This window comes from Dufourea novaeangliae, unplaced genomic scaffold, assembly GCF_001272555.1.
Source record: "Dufourea novaeangliae isolate 0120121106 unplaced genomic scaffold, ASM127255v1 scaffold89, whole genome shotgun sequence".
NCBI classification, from domain to species: domain Eukaryota; kingdom Metazoa; phylum Arthropoda; class Insecta; order Hymenoptera; family Halictidae; genus Dufourea; species Dufourea novaeangliae.
In genome coordinates, this window is record NW_015373988.1 from 811,557 (window position 1) to 827,158 (window position 15,602).

Consider the following 15,602-nt stretch of genomic DNA (forward strand, 5'->3'; position numbering starts at 1 on the left):
GCAATATGAATTATTCCTCGGAATTCTATTCTTAGGAACTATCTATTCTTCGGAACGAGTGGTCATTGAACTTCTGCGTGGTTAAAAGTGTCCGGAAATTTAGAGGGTAGCAAGAATAGTCCGCAGGATTAATGGAACCTGCCAATCTTCGTTTGTTCGAGAGAGAAAATAAACGAAACACCCGCGACAGCGGTGCTGAACATTATTATCCTTGCTCGCGGCTAATTAATAACAAAATGTATATTATGCAACGCGATTAATTTTAATTAAGCCAATGTAACGACTGAATAACAAATCACCGATGATAAATAATTCGTGACTGTCGGTGGTTTGCTGTGGTCCAAGCGTTATTAGAAATTCATCGATTCGATTAATGTGTGTGCGCCGGACACGGGGGGGTGTATAGAAATATCGTCGATTATAAATTAACACGGATGGATTTATATATATATTTTTTAACGCTGTCGATTCCCGATAGACCAGCGTCCGCTATCTCGTATTTCCCGTCCTCTCGTAATTCGTGTCGCGGGTCGAAAGTTATGGGGGTGCGTATAAAGTATCACGAGCAGTCGATATGGTAACGCGAGGGTGAGCATTGGGAGCTTAGTTTGACCGAACACGATTCCGAGTTATGCTAATTTATGTCAAGAAACGAGGGAGGCGTGTGGAGCCACGACCCTCACATTCAGGATCCCGCGCGCATATACACACTCACTCGACGACTCCCTCCTTTTTCCACCCCCCTACCTCGTTCTTGTTACCTATTGCCACTCACGCGTTTCAAGATATGTCTTTTCCGAGAGGGTTATTTAACGTTTCTTTTCCTCCGTTCTCGGGGCACTGAATTTCAAGAACTAGGGTACTCGTTGATTCGTGTGCACTCACATGAAACGGAACCGAGGATGTTGTATAACCGCGTGTACGATGTTTCATCGTGTGGATTCTGTTCGGAGGACATTATTTCGGCTTTTCCTGTTTCAAATATATATGTTACAGTAAAAGCGTTAATTCAGTAAATGTTATACGTTTCGTAGTCAATGTATGCACTTACTAATCTGTTTAGTAAATGTATTCATAAAGAACGAAATTTATACTTTTACTAGTGAATGCATACATTTAAATTTCTGACTTGGTGTAAGCATGCACAGAGAAAAATGCATTAATTTCAATAAACAGTTTATTGAATTTATGCTTTAATAAATTTTGGCGTAATAGGAATTCACGGGTACAGATCGTTTAGGTTATACTATTAAAATTAATAAAAACAGTAAAAAAACCTATGTGAGAAACACCCAGTTTTTTTTAAAAGATCCCTAAATTATTAAATAACGTGTTAAGTTTTCAGTTTTCATTTTTGTTCCTTGAATTTACCTGTATTTTACAAAATTATACTTTTGACATTATACTTTTACTAACGCGCTCTACGAATTGTATGGATTATCTAATAAATTGATCTAATTATGGAGTCTAGTAATTGAATTTATAATGGAGTCAATTCTATCAATTTCGAAATCCTCTTCTGCGCTCCTAAATCAAGTAATAGTCGTATAAAGAATAACGATTCACTGTTTCCCAACGGCAACAACATTGTATTAGTAGTATTACATAAATTGTCGACGAAAAAAATGATTGGTAAGGCTCACAATCGTTAAACCTTGTTAACATTAGCTGAAAGGAGGACTAACTTCGGAACTTCGTTCGGTAAATCAATTACGGAAGCGTACCGTAAGTACGTGTTGGCTTTCGGTCGAGGGGGCAGTATTTGCTTCCGGATGGTGCCACAGGCACGTTATGGGTGCTTGGAACCCTAACAGACGTAATCGATAAGCCAATGCATTACGGATACACATTGTTGACTGATTCTACATCAATTTGCCCATTGTTAGTCGATTGGTTTACCGCTTAAATCTTACCTCCGAGTACCGAATTATCTTAAGGCCACGGGCGCAATTATAATTTCATATGCCGTGTTAACACGACCGTTCCGAACTAGTTTAACCCGCTAACAATCGGAACGGTTAGGTAGCGGATTGCTCGATAGTACCTCCGGGTGAGAACTCCGGGAACGTGAGTCTGCATTTAAAGCATCCGCCATATAGAAGCCCCCGCGTTCAATGCTCGAACGCTCGATAATTTCTTTGGAAGGTAAACTATTCCTACGAATAAATTTTCTTGTTTCTCTGAAGTATCATTTCAATTATAAAAACTGAAATTTCCACATTTAAACAATTAGAAATGACGAAATATTTTTTGTTATCTTTTATTCGTTATTCGATACTTTTTATCTAGATAATGAGTTTGCCCATCTCTGCTGTAGGTACATCAGACACACCTATATCAGATAGACAACAGAAATATTCTAGACCTACCTAAAATTTTCATAAAACAGAAGAAAACAGTATGTTGTAAATGTCCAAAAAGAGTTCCTTAATAATCCTGTTCAACAGCATTACAAGAAAAGACGAAGATTAAACTACCACTCCACTATAAGACTATTCCATTCACCCATGTCACTTTTCGCCATCATTAAAACTCCCCGCTAGTATTTCATTACACAATTCCCATCCACCCAGCCGAGAATACCAAACCGAGAGACCGCACGACACTGCCGCACCTGGCGCAAAATTAGGAACGCTCGTCCCACCAACTGATCCGACCGCGGTACATCCACGCAGGCCGTTCACTTCCCAGGAAAAAGAGGTACACACACACCCCGTGCGTGGCAATAACACCAGACTAACAAAAGGGAACACCACCGCGGCTTATATGTATGCGGTTCGCCGTGTCCTGACGTTTTCGTGCGCGTCAGATATTTACCGAAATTGAATTTCCTGTCTGGCTTCGCCGTGTTCCGTGGTGGGTCACCCCGGGACTAGCCCCATGGCGACGTAATACAATATTCCGCGGTAAGCCCCCTCTTTCCTGTCCTATCGAGAGGTCGAAACGACGGAATGAGAGTCGGTGTTCGACATGGTGTACAACTGGAGGTTGAAAAAGGCAGCGTGTATCAGGCATGTGTGTATGCGTGTATGAGCGACAGCCTCGAGGAGGGTAGATGTGTATCCGGTTGGATCGAAGAAGATATGAATACCTTCGATTGGCAGATATTGTCCGGTCCCTTGAACCCTTCTGGAACCTAGAGGACGCCAGATACAGAGGGATCTCCTGGCCTAGCCAGAAAGAGAAAGGGTTTGATAGCGTTCTCCGATTGAGGATGGAAGTGCCAGGCGTGAAGAGTGGACGGACGGCTATATTGGGTTAGGGAACTACCGCGGTGACGTGACTGAAATACGACGGAAGGATCCGCCCGCGAGGACGTCTAAGAGTTCTATGAAGCACGGCTGAAGTGTTCCGGGCTTTGACGTTTTGGAAATGAAGTCGTCTTCTTGGATAGAGGTGGCTGTGCTGGGATGGTAGCTGTAGAGTAAATCTGAGGAGTATGATGGTAATATTCTGGATAAGCGAGTTATTCGTCGTCTGATTGGTTGGGTTTAACAGCATACGCCATGGAATAAATATTAAGAATTTGTTTATGTGGCAATTGACATAATGCGATTTCGATGAATATTTCGGAATCATGGGTCGTTTGGCAATAGTCTCAACCGATGAATATCGACCTATAGTCCACAGTTTTAAGACGTTCGCGGACGGCTACTGCATATGCAGTACTGTCCCTATTGTCTGGTAGGTCACCACTGCATATGTAATACATTTTTTTTTTTCTTTAATTTGCATAATCAAAACGGTGGGAAAACTTATGAGTGATATAAATATTATGGAAGGAGCACTGCTAATGCAGTTTTTTGTTTCATATGAATATGCTTTTGTGGTCTAAATGTCAAGTGTATCGAAAGGCTCTTTTCTGATTCCATCCATGAAACATTGAAATGAAGTTTATTGAGAGTGCTCGTATCAATACCCTACGCAAACTCGGTCCGTCCGCGAATGTATTTAATACGCAATACCACCAACTTAATTGAATCTAAATAAAACGTACATTGAGGTGTTTTAGCAAGACAAGAGGTTCATCAATCGCGATCAGGCGTTAACGAACTTGCTATCTGGTCTGCGAAACGTAGTTCGCCCGGGGCGATTCAAATTTCACCTTTTGAAGTTCGTAGCAATTACGATGAGTGCTCAGTAATTCGCTGTATATCGATCTATTTCAATATTCTCTACCATCAGTGAAGACACAATCAATATGAACAAATTTACACACATGAAAAATGGAAATACACTTTGTTGATGTTAGTCTAGTCGAAGAACACAAAATTATAAATGCCAACAAAATTATTCTGGAAACAAAAAATAGCGTAATATCCACAATAGAAATGAAGTGAATAGCACAGCTGATATATAATAAGAAATGTACGGCTTGAATGAAACTTTAAAATTAATTCTGACGCTATTACGTGAAATGAAAGCAGTTCGCGTGGAACGAATACGTCGGACGGCATATTTCCGCGTGAAATTTTTAGCTCACAGGCTCCTTTCTTGTTTTCCGTCTTTCCAACCGGCTAATGAAAGGTTCAAATAGTTCTAGCAGCGTAGCGAGTAGCGAATCATCGAGCTGCTGCGAGTCGAGGGTCTCCAGGAAAGGCTAGTAAAGGGGCTCTTCCGCAATCTGGATACCCTTTTGTTTCATTCCCATTCATCTTTCGAGCAGTGTACACGCTAGGTAGAGGGCAGAGGGTCGTGTTTCAGGATGCACGAAGTAATAAAGCAAGAGTCCATAAAACAGTTCGAACGATGACGATGGAATTCCGTGAACGGGAGTATGTATATTTAAAAAACGAGACAAAGATAATAGAAATTAATGAAACGAGTATTCGAGGGAATCGATCCGTAAAAATAATAAAAGAGGATTCGTAAATACTAGCGTTATCCGATGGTATTCTCAATTTACAATCCATTCTAATTTTTTCAATAATTGGTTCGTTTCGAAACTGATTTCACCGACCGTTAACTTTTTTTCTGGCTTATCTAACAGAACGTAAAAATGGCTAGAATGTTAAACGAGAGTGAATATTTATACTGGCCTTTCAATCGTACAATTTTTGCAACCTTTCTTTTAACGCTCCAATTCAATCTCACGTTTATAAAACACGGTTAATCCTCGGCTACACGATATTATCCTCACTCAACACGGAAACAAAATCCAGGATGCCTTTCAACTATCTTCAGCAATTGAATTAATCACTGAAATCGTTAGACTATGGATACACCGAAGAGCAAAACGATACCTTTCACAAGATAATGAAGTAACAAAATCGTATAAACACGCGTTATTGTTACGCAATTAACAGACATTAAAACATGCACTGTAATAATTGTATTTTTGTCGTGTTTAATTAACAGTTCATCGGGTTGCAATTACCTTTGTATAAATATAAAATGAACAGAACGTCGTTTGATATGTATATGTCTCTCGGTAATAATTAAACATATTCGCAATGCTGTCGCGAGGTGAAAAACAAAAGTGCATTTGGAGGTGCGCCAGCAAGAAAAATTGCCATGAAAATATGCGGTCGGAGCAATTAACGTTCGTCCGTGTTATTAAAGGATTCCTTTTATTTGTAGTTTGGTGTGCTGCTGGTCGTCCGACTCGCCCTCCTTCACGGCGCTTTACCGAAGTTCTCGCCGCAGGATAATCCGGCAGCTTTTCATCCCTGTTTCCACGTCAGGTGAGTGTGTATTCTGCCCCGTAAGTCCTTTATGCTACACGATGCGTAACAAGGTTTACAATTACAATGTCGGAAAACTCACGGCGATTGCGGACGCACGGAAACTGTATACCGCTGTCGCACTTTCGAAACCCGATGTCTCCGGTGAACACCATATCGAAATACCGAATCAACGAAAAACAAGTCCTTTCTCCGTACTTTGATTACATACGGTTTCGCGGCTTTGTATCACTGCTTTCTGCTTATTTGGACACGATGGTTATTTTCGGGGACCGAATCCTTGTAATTATCGAACAGTCGAAGTGGTATTCGAATAATAGAGAATTGATTAAAAAGTGTTGATTGCATAACGAATTTTTTTTTCTTAACTGCTATGGAATAATTTGCAATGAATATTCTTGAAGGAGTGAATGCTTGACAGACTCTAATTTTTAAATGGCATAAAGAAATGAGATAGAGTTTTTATGGAATTGTAAGCTGAGAATGTTTACAATCGTGTTATGGAAGAAAGGTTTATTAGCAAGCAAATTCATCTTCGGAGATTGTCGATTGAAGTCTTGGGGGAACTTTTATGGAGCAGCAGGATTCTTCCAATAGAACTTTCTTCTTTGAGCAAGTTTTGTACCTCGAGGAAAACTTGTTAAGCATTAGCCGGGCTTCGGGGAAGTTACAATTATTCGAAAGATCCCGAGAATACTAATGAGAAAACAATTAATTCTCCGTCCGATAATAGATGAGAAAAATATGAAGAAGGGAATTTCAGAAGATCTCTCACCCTTCCGCAACTGCCAACTATTTGTCATATCCACACAAACACTGAACATCAATCATACACAAACACGTTCATCTCTCCAATATCAACCGACAGAAGCAGACACAAAACCAATGGTTTTGAAAAGGACTACGAATGTGTTCGCTTCGATGGTCAAGTGAGATCTCAGACATTCATCACAAGTCTCAAATACAGTCAACAGATACATCAGACGAGTGTCTACTCTGTCCTACTTCCAACCATTTCGAAAACAATAATTTGAAGAAAAACTGAACAATTCCCGTGACTCGCTAACAAAGTCGCGAAAAAATACATCAGTATACCCAGCTTTTTACCGACTATCGATCGCCGTCGTGACTGTCAATACCGTAATCCCGAAGCAAAACCGGACGAGGATGGTTCCATTTTCTCCGGCTATGTATCTTCCATTTGTGATCGTTTCCGTTGCACTTCCGGCAGAGCCATCGTTTATATCGCGCCGCAGTTACCCGTCTGACCCGAATCCACGGGTAGTGCTCGAGTTAAAATGCTTCGCTCTTCCCTCTTTAGGCTCTGCTCCGAGCGATATCCTCAAGTTCGGTGGAAGCGACGGTCGAATCCTACCAACGACGCTAGGGGTGGAGGGAGGCGCCCGATTCGTGGCCGGGTTAAACCGACCGCCTCGCCTTCAACTTCCAGTTGCTTCCTCCCACCCCCCTCGCCAGCCAGTTCTCCCCATCATTTCGACGATCCAAGCGAGGGGAACGTTTAGAAAAGAAACGGAGAACTAGCTCGCCGCATCACGTCAAAGAGAGCCGAAGCGCGACCGACTTTTCAAAAATGTTTTCCGGTCGATTCGCGAAAGGAGGCGTGTGAGGGTGGGGAGGGTACACTTATAGGAAGACTCGTTCGCAACAGCCGGAAAGACCCCTCTCTCAGGTTCGATTTCCAATCATTTTCTTGCCAGTCCTCCTTGCCACGCGTTCTACCTTCTTCTAGCTGTTTTTCACGATGTTAGGGTTGGGGAAATAGGAAAAGGGAAGGGATTGGGTTCCTCCGAATGCCCGACGAAAAATTCCGAAATATACGACTCGATTTTACGGCCCGTCGGACATGTCCGGTAAATCCGATTCCCCGCTATCTCCCCAAAGACTGACGATATCGACTGGAGCCCGGAGGGAGGTAGCTATCGCGCGCGGCGAGAAAGGAATATGTCCCGGTGGTTTGCGCCGCGGCCGGAAAAATGGAACCCGGTCCCGATGTAACGCTCCATTTCAATATCTCGATATCGACGCGGTACACTTCCTTTTCGGGGCCGGGGCCGTTCGCGTTCCGCCGCGTTACGCCGGAACGTCCGTTCCCGGAGCTTCCGTCGGTGTATGGACGGAAGAATTATTGTATTATTCGGGAAAGAGAGTGTTGGCCTGGTCCGCGTTCAATTTCGCACAGGGGCGCACGTTTTTCGGTTTTTTTTTTTTTTGACCGACTGTTTGTCACGTGCCGCGGCAGGCAGCCATGTCGTTTCGACAACGAACGACCAACGGAAACCGATAACGCGTTCGTGGTCTTGATAAGGGGGGAAGATTGCCGCTTGGAACAATAAGTGTTTCGTGCATCGATCTTCAGTTAACCTGATTCGCATCGATGAACCCTGGATTGATCTCAGTTAACTACCTTTCGACCTTGAGTAGATGTTAGGCCAGTGTGTTAATCCTATCTTGGTCCAATTAGATTCCCACAGCCTTGAATTGTTTCGATCCTATTGTCTTGATCTCGGCTGGGTCCTATTGTACTTGTTACATTCAAGTCTTTTGTTCTAGCATCATTCTTATTCGAATCTTTTGTCGAATTTTATTTTTCAATCCCGACTTGATCTCACCCAAATTCACAACACTGTGTTCTATATCCATTCACATCTGTTGATTCTGAATTTCCAAGACTTCAAAATACAGACCGTCGATTCTTCGGAGTAAATTCTCGAAGTATTACTCGAAACCGAACCCCCAGAACTTTCAACATCGAGGGAACCCGGCTCGTTACCCGACCGTGCCGGAATCCGGAATCAAAGAACGCCCGCTTTACTTAGCGGAAGAGCAGTCGAAGAAGAACGCTCGATAATTTTAGCATATTGAAATATTGTTTCGTTCTTTTCCTCCCGTTCCGTCGTATCAGCGTATCGGAACGGTCCCGTTTCCTCCTTGAACTCTGCTACCGTATTTATTCTTTTCCCTCCACCCCCACCTCCACTGTAACGGTGCCCAAGCTTTCGATCTCCCTTCCGTTGTCCTGGCTCTCTTTCTTCTCCGCCAGACCGACCGAGCGAATCGGGTACAGGGGTTGGCGCGCTCCAGCCCCGGCCAGGAGAAGATATTATGCGAAATACTTTCTGCCCGGCTTCGAGGAACCGGCCGGGAATACTTTATGAGATGTATAATTTGGCCGGATGTACCGTCGTTTCGCGAAATTTACGATCGCTCGAGCCTACGCGAGACCAACCTTCGGAGGAGGCTCCGCAACTGTTCCTCTTCGTTTCACCGACGAACTGGGCCCTTTGCCACGTTTCCCCCTTTCCCGACGATCCCAGACCTGGCTGGTCTCATATGCGCCCTGTGGACGGCACGTGTCCCACGGATGACGGTGCTAGCTGAGGAAATTCGAGAGCACGATATTTCGTTTCCCTCGCGCCTGTTAATATCGCGCGACCTAGAAAGATTTGCGAAATTACTTCGCCTCTCTGCCAACACGAGGATGAGACTGCTTGGCTGTGAATCGCTGTCGCGGCGTTATTGAGAGATGAAGAATGGTCTGGGCTTGGTTCTTCGACGTTTTTTTATTGTGGAACTGGGAAGACTGATTTTATGGTCCTTTTTGATAATGCAGCGAGTTTTGAATATACTGCATTTATTCTCGTGAATATTTTAGCCCGTGAAGAACAATAGAAATCTTGGATAAATTAAAAATGAAGGTATTCATGTCTCCTTACTTTAAAATGTTTTACTGTCACGTAAACTTTGTGTTTGCTGTAAGTTGTTTGACAATTGAATAGATATCTTTTCCATAAATAAAGTGTAGGCTCACAGCTAACAGTTGCTACAATTATATTTTAAATACCAGCTACACACGGTTGTCCATTTTAGCTACGAAGGCTCACCGCTGTAATCATAACTTCGAAGAACCACGCGGTTTTTAATGGATTTAAAAGTCCCCCTCCCAGAAATATGCAGAAACATTAAAATTTAAATATCACTCCTTAGCGCATGAGCGCGTCACATGGCCAGCCGATGGTGTCGAGCAAAGTGGCTGAGGCAATGTAAATTTTGCTACCACCGCTTATTTTCGCAAAATGCTACAATTATGACTTTATTGCGACATGCACGGGACTACAATTTTCGTCTAGGGCTCAGCCGAGTTTTACGTTATTTTGCGCCCGTGTGGTGAGTGGTTGCTACGGTGAAATTTTTTTTAAAAAATCATTCCTGTGACGATACGAAATACGTTATTTCTTATGTGTAGCACAAATCTGTTAGATTTAATTAATCTATCTTAAGGGATATGGTTGCCCTTACTTATTTGTCCAATCCAGTGTGTTCTTGGTAGTCATGATTAATTTCACGTGATATCCCAGCCGGTGACGCGCCTCGTTCTAGCCGGGGGTGCAATGATATTACAATCCCCTATCGGCTTGAACGAGTAAAATATTAACGTCGAGGTGGGTGTTGCCGTCGGAAGCCGGTCCAATGTGTTCCGAGTGTTTCGCATATCGAACAAAGCCCTCGTGAATTTTCCGCGAGGAAGGGGATCCACGTTTTTACTGGCTCGGCTTTGGCCGGGAGAGCCGTTGCCACCCGAAGGAAAATAAATGGGCGACCAATTGAATTTTGTTTTCGGCGGAATAGGCGATAGAAACGTATGAACGCCTCTCTCTCGGAGGGGCCGCAAAATTTATGGACTTTTCCTTTCTTTTGCAATGTACGCGAAGCTTGTTCGTTTCGTATTCATACGAGTGCCGACAATTACGAAAATTATATCGAGCCTTTGAATCTTGGTTTTTTCTCCATCGCGGAAAATTTGTCGCGCTCGATAAATCGAGCCTATGAAATCAGAAATTAATGAGTTATAGTTTTCGGTGTCATAGGATTGCACTTAAAGTTTTACTGAATGAAAAATAAATGAGATATCGACTTATGTTTCATGGAAATGAAGCTTAAGGAATTGGGTTGGAACAATATCTCTGACACGTCATAGCTATTTCAAGGTAAAAGTGAATTGCACGTGGTTCAACCCCTGGTACGATCTTTTCACTTTGATAACGATTTTATGTATTTATGGTTATCATTGTGAATTGCCGTTGAAATTTAAAATTATTTTGGTTGATTGTGAAGGTAACAGGAATCGTCCGTCGGATCGAAATCATTTAACGAGTATCTCGCTCAGTGAAATTGGATTTTCTGCAGTCATTTCAGAAGTTCCTTAACACACCGTGAAATTTTTTTTACGGTTTTCGGGGGGTTGGACGCAGGTTGAAAATACACAGTCGTCGTAAATTGTACGTAAATCTTGGCCCCGCGAAGAAATTTTTCGCGAGGTCGACGATTGGCCAGGTCGTAATTGAGAGCAGCAGCTCTTTACGGTTCAAGAACAATTCAGCTGCACTGGAAAATTCGCGTGTTCCTTACATTTAATGCTTTCTCTCTTCGGGCCGGGTTAAAACTCGGTTTATAACTAAGTACACAACGTTATGAATAACCGTTCCGCGTGCACGACCGCCGCCACCGCCTACCTGTCTCGGCTTCAACTGCGAGACGAGCCTGGAATGATTTTACGGCCGGTTATTACCAGCGGGTTTATTGGATTTTTAAATCGCCACGGAAGTTTGTTAGAATTTATTCACCGTACAGCACGCCCTCCTGGTTCCTGTTTACGTTTCTACGTTCGAAACGCTTCAGGGAGGGATTTATCAGCTCGCGAAAACCGGTTATTACGCAGGTGTCGTGAAAGGTACCCCCGAGAGGGAAGAATGGCTTTCGAGCCGTTAAAATTATTATCCCGCGCTGGAGTAAAAAAAAGTTTCCCTAGAAAAAGCGTTGGGGAAATTATCGAGGATCGAGTTTCAGAAATTAACCCTCTAAAGAGCAATTCACAAGGATTTTGATTCTGTAAATAAATATAATACGAACAAATGTGCCTAACGTATTCTGCAATTTATATTACGTCCCCTAATTTCTCTAGCAATCCCTGTGGAAATTAATTTAACCGCCTGAGTGCTATGGGTCGTTGCAAAAAAACCTTATCGATAAGTGCCAAGCGGCGGGATCGCAGTTAATTGCACATTGCTGCCTGATGGAGTTGCACTTTTCGACAAAAAATCTGAACAGGGTGATTACTCTGCGTTGCACTCAGACGGTTAGTAATAATATACCTACCGAATAATACAGACTCCAAAGGGTGAATCGAAGAAATACCCACCCGCCAGAAGGTCGATTAATAAATAAATACAGTAAGTGCCTCGTATCTGCTCAGAAGGGCACCTGGAGGATCACACTGGGCGGTGTGTACAGTGGCTAGACACCACTCAGCGTAGTGGAACGGGAATTCTTCTTGGGGGATGGAGGGAGGCACAAGAGACACGGAAACAACGAAGGCAATCTGAAAATTTACTTGTTCGTCCGGTTTCTCTTCCCGCGGGAGCCCAGAGAAAATTGAAGTTTACTTGGCGAGTGTACCGAACTTCGTTCATAAATTACGCGGTGGCGTCGTATTCCAGCGGTCGTTTCGCTCGTTCCGTGGCGAACTGCGGGCACAAAGAGGTCGGAGATTACGAGACGGGTGACGAGGAAGCGAAAGACGAGGCGCAAACAACGCCTCCCACGCCGTGTCCCCTTTCTCTTTCTCTCTGGATCGATCAGAGGACGTTTCGAGTTTGCGCCCGGATAATCCGGCTGGACGTTAAATTCGTGGATCCAATTTCACAACGGCCGGCGAACGATTAATTCCCTCCCTCCATCCCCCACTCAGGCTTCCATCCAGCCGAAAGTTTCCACAAAGAGACGTCGCGGAACTCGTCTTCCCACCGTCGCGCGAAACTTCCTCGTCCCAGTCCATTTATCAGTTTAAGGTGTCAAGCTGTATCTGGCTAAGTGGAACTTCCTTCTTTTGCCGTTGGGGAGCCGGCCCCTTGTCCGACTGGATGGCCCGTTAACGAGCGTTACGCCGGAAATTGAGCATACTAGGGCCACGGAATCATTCCGTCGCCTGGTTGAAATTATACACCGTCGTAAATTACGTTTGATGACTACGACCGACGGTCTGTGTACTGTCACGTTGGTATTCTTGGGTTGCGGAAGGAATATTGGAATTGGAAAATATATGCTTGGTGAAAGTGGGAATGACATGCTTCTAATTGGTTGCCATAAGATTTTCGATTCCAATAGATCTACTTTGACTGAAAATCTAGTTTTCAAAATAACTTATAATCGTGTAGTCTATGCGTGTTGAATGTCAAGACCGATATTTATTGTGCGACAATTTAATAGTTAGGGGATATCGAAGTCAAGATGCAAGGGAGTTCACTCCAATTCTACTCCTTATCAATTAGCATTCGATATTTAGTTTACAGAAATTCTGCAACACGACAATTGTACCATTAAGAGTTTGAAACGCTGTTCTATTTCCAGCTATAAATCAATATAGTTTCTAGGTAACATACATAGCAATTTCAACCGTAAGACCGTCATCCATCCCCAAACCAGAACCCCGGTAGCAAAATCGACGTGTGTATCCGCGATCGTCCGCAGGGTGTACCGAATCGTTGCGTGTAAATTTCCAACGAATGCTTGAATTTTGTTCGATACAGCGGAAAAAAATTTATTCGTCGTAAAGAATTTTATAGCGGGAATAAAAGTTCCCCGTGAACAAATTCTTCCCGTGAAAAACGTCTGCTTTTATTTCTCTAGCGCGTTTCTTCCTCTCTGTTTCTCTCTATCACTCTACCAGCCCCTTCTATGATGTATTTTCGCAGGGTGCGGCACAACTGGCATATAAACAATTTACACGTGTTGCTGTAACGCTGTTACGCAATCTCTGAGATTTAAAATAGGCGCTACGTATACGTACACGGATTTACTGGGTCACGAGGATTTGCTACGTCGTACCTTTTTAATCCGCCTCAACCACGAACATTTTAGTGAGGTATCAGAAACCCAAAAATGAGACGAGCTAAAAATGCTAAATGTATAATTCAAAAAATTAAATAATGTCGAAATTTTAATCCAAATCATTGTCTTTCATGTCGGTGCCATCGATTTACCGAACATGCTTTCCATAAAACTATAGACACTAAACCGCGCTAAATTAATAACGTACAAATTTTCTACCAGTTTAACACAGAGTTAAACATTGACAATATTCGGACGACGATCCTAGAGAACAGGAGTTATCGACCAGAAAGCATACCGTGGCGTTCGACGCGTCGGAACAGAATTCAGTATTCGCGGAAATCGCGTTTTGAAAGGCGGTAAACAGGTTGAGAGGGGTTGGGTATACAGCTCGAAACACAACAGCGACGGAATCAAAGCCGGACGAGTGGCACTCGTGGAAAAGCATCTTCTGGCGATGATTTAAGCACAGCCTCCGAATTTATGATTTAAGCGGGCACTTTTATGCGCGCGTATTCAGATACCTGGCAGCCACCCGCCGTCGGGCTGTTCGAGCACGAATTCATAGACGCCTCTTTTTCTCCCGGCGAGTGCTTTCCCATAGCCGGAGTGCTCGTCCCCCGCGATTTATGTTGCCATTCAAGCACCTGGCCACGCACCGCCGCGGAATTTCAGCTCTCTAGACAACGCAAGATCGAGCTCTCTGGGATTACCAGGGGGTGGAGGGCGGTCGGGACAGTCCGTTCTAGATAATTAACGCTAAACGTAAACTTTCTTTCCTCGCTGGAAAGCTCTTCCTTAAACGTTCTCGAGACGGGAACGATAAATCCCGCAATTAAGAGTTTCCAGTACGTGTGCGTACTGCGCGCGAAGCAATTAGAAGATCGCGTCTCTGCGAGGGACGGAGATCCTAATGAAGATACATTTGTAGATTAACCGATGGTAAGGTTCTTTGTGCAAGAAAAATGAATATAATCTTCGCCATACATTCTCATTAGTACTCGTTGGTCACGGTCTTTTGTGTCGCTGCTCGAGTGACGCTTGTACATGGAAGAACTACTGTTTTAATACGAGATCAGGAGCGACTACAGCCTAGCTTTCTGATTATTCGCATTAATTCATCAACGACATATATTTCATCCGACGTCTCGAATGAAATTTCCAACATCAGCTAGTCCTTCACGGTTTTGCGTATCCGCCTCTTTACTATCCAATAATTGCAATACCCCGAGCAAGCTCTAAAGCAAACGGGGCGCCGCCGAGGGCATAAGTAATTCTCGAATCACCATAAACTATGACTTTATACCGCCATGAAGTATTTCATTCCCTTCTGAAGACGACCCCGGGGTCTCCAGCGAGGGAATGGTCCATTTATGAGGCGTCGTCGGGACCAGGACGGATAATACGTCATGTTTTCCACTGCCACGCGAACATCCTCGAAACGCAAGGCAATTAAACGGTGTTCCTTCGATCGACGTCACCGATAAACAATTATACGGACGAGCAGCGTCCAATAAATTTTACCATTCGTGCGAGAGATCGCATAATGGAGTGTAGGGAGGGTTGGAACCGGTATATTTGACGGCGGTGCGCTTCCACAGACAGTTCACCTCGATTCTGTGATTTCAATCGTTACAAAACGAAAGAAGACGAACAACGGCAAAGCTAATACCATTAAACTATTTCAGTCCAGGATCCCCCTGGGGTGCGCCGCGAACGCGAGATGTCCCGCACCGCTGAAAATTCCGACGTTGGGGGTAGAGATAAAGCGCACCCCGGACAAAGGTAGCCCTGACGTCACTGCTGAGTGCACGTAATTAGTTATATCCGGAGGGCCTGGACCGCAGCGGCGAGCGTCCTCTGACGAGTCCCCTGCGGTAGTGAATTTTATACTTCGCGACGGGACAAAGGAACGAAGATGATACCAAACAGTTTTTCCGACTTTTCCGCGCCAGCCCCTGTTCCCGTCATTCGAGATCAAAGAATTACCGACCGTCTCGTTATTGGAGCTTT

At 43.8% G+C, this 15,602-nt stretch overlaps 1 protein-coding gene across 1 annotated transcript in view; it reads left to right on the top strand.

Moving 5' to 3' along the window:
• LOC107187588 (transmembrane and TPR repeat-containing protein 1-like) overlaps positions 1-15,602 on the top strand; it is a 183,184-nt gene that overhangs the window by 104,964 nt on the left and 62,618 nt on the right. Inside the window, exon 6 of the mRNA XM_015575715.1 lies at positions 5,581-5,684. Within this exon, the coding sequence (XP_015431201.1) occupies positions 5,581-5,684 (104 nt within the window). The remainder of the gene's footprint in view (positions 1-5,580; positions 5,685-15,602) is intronic.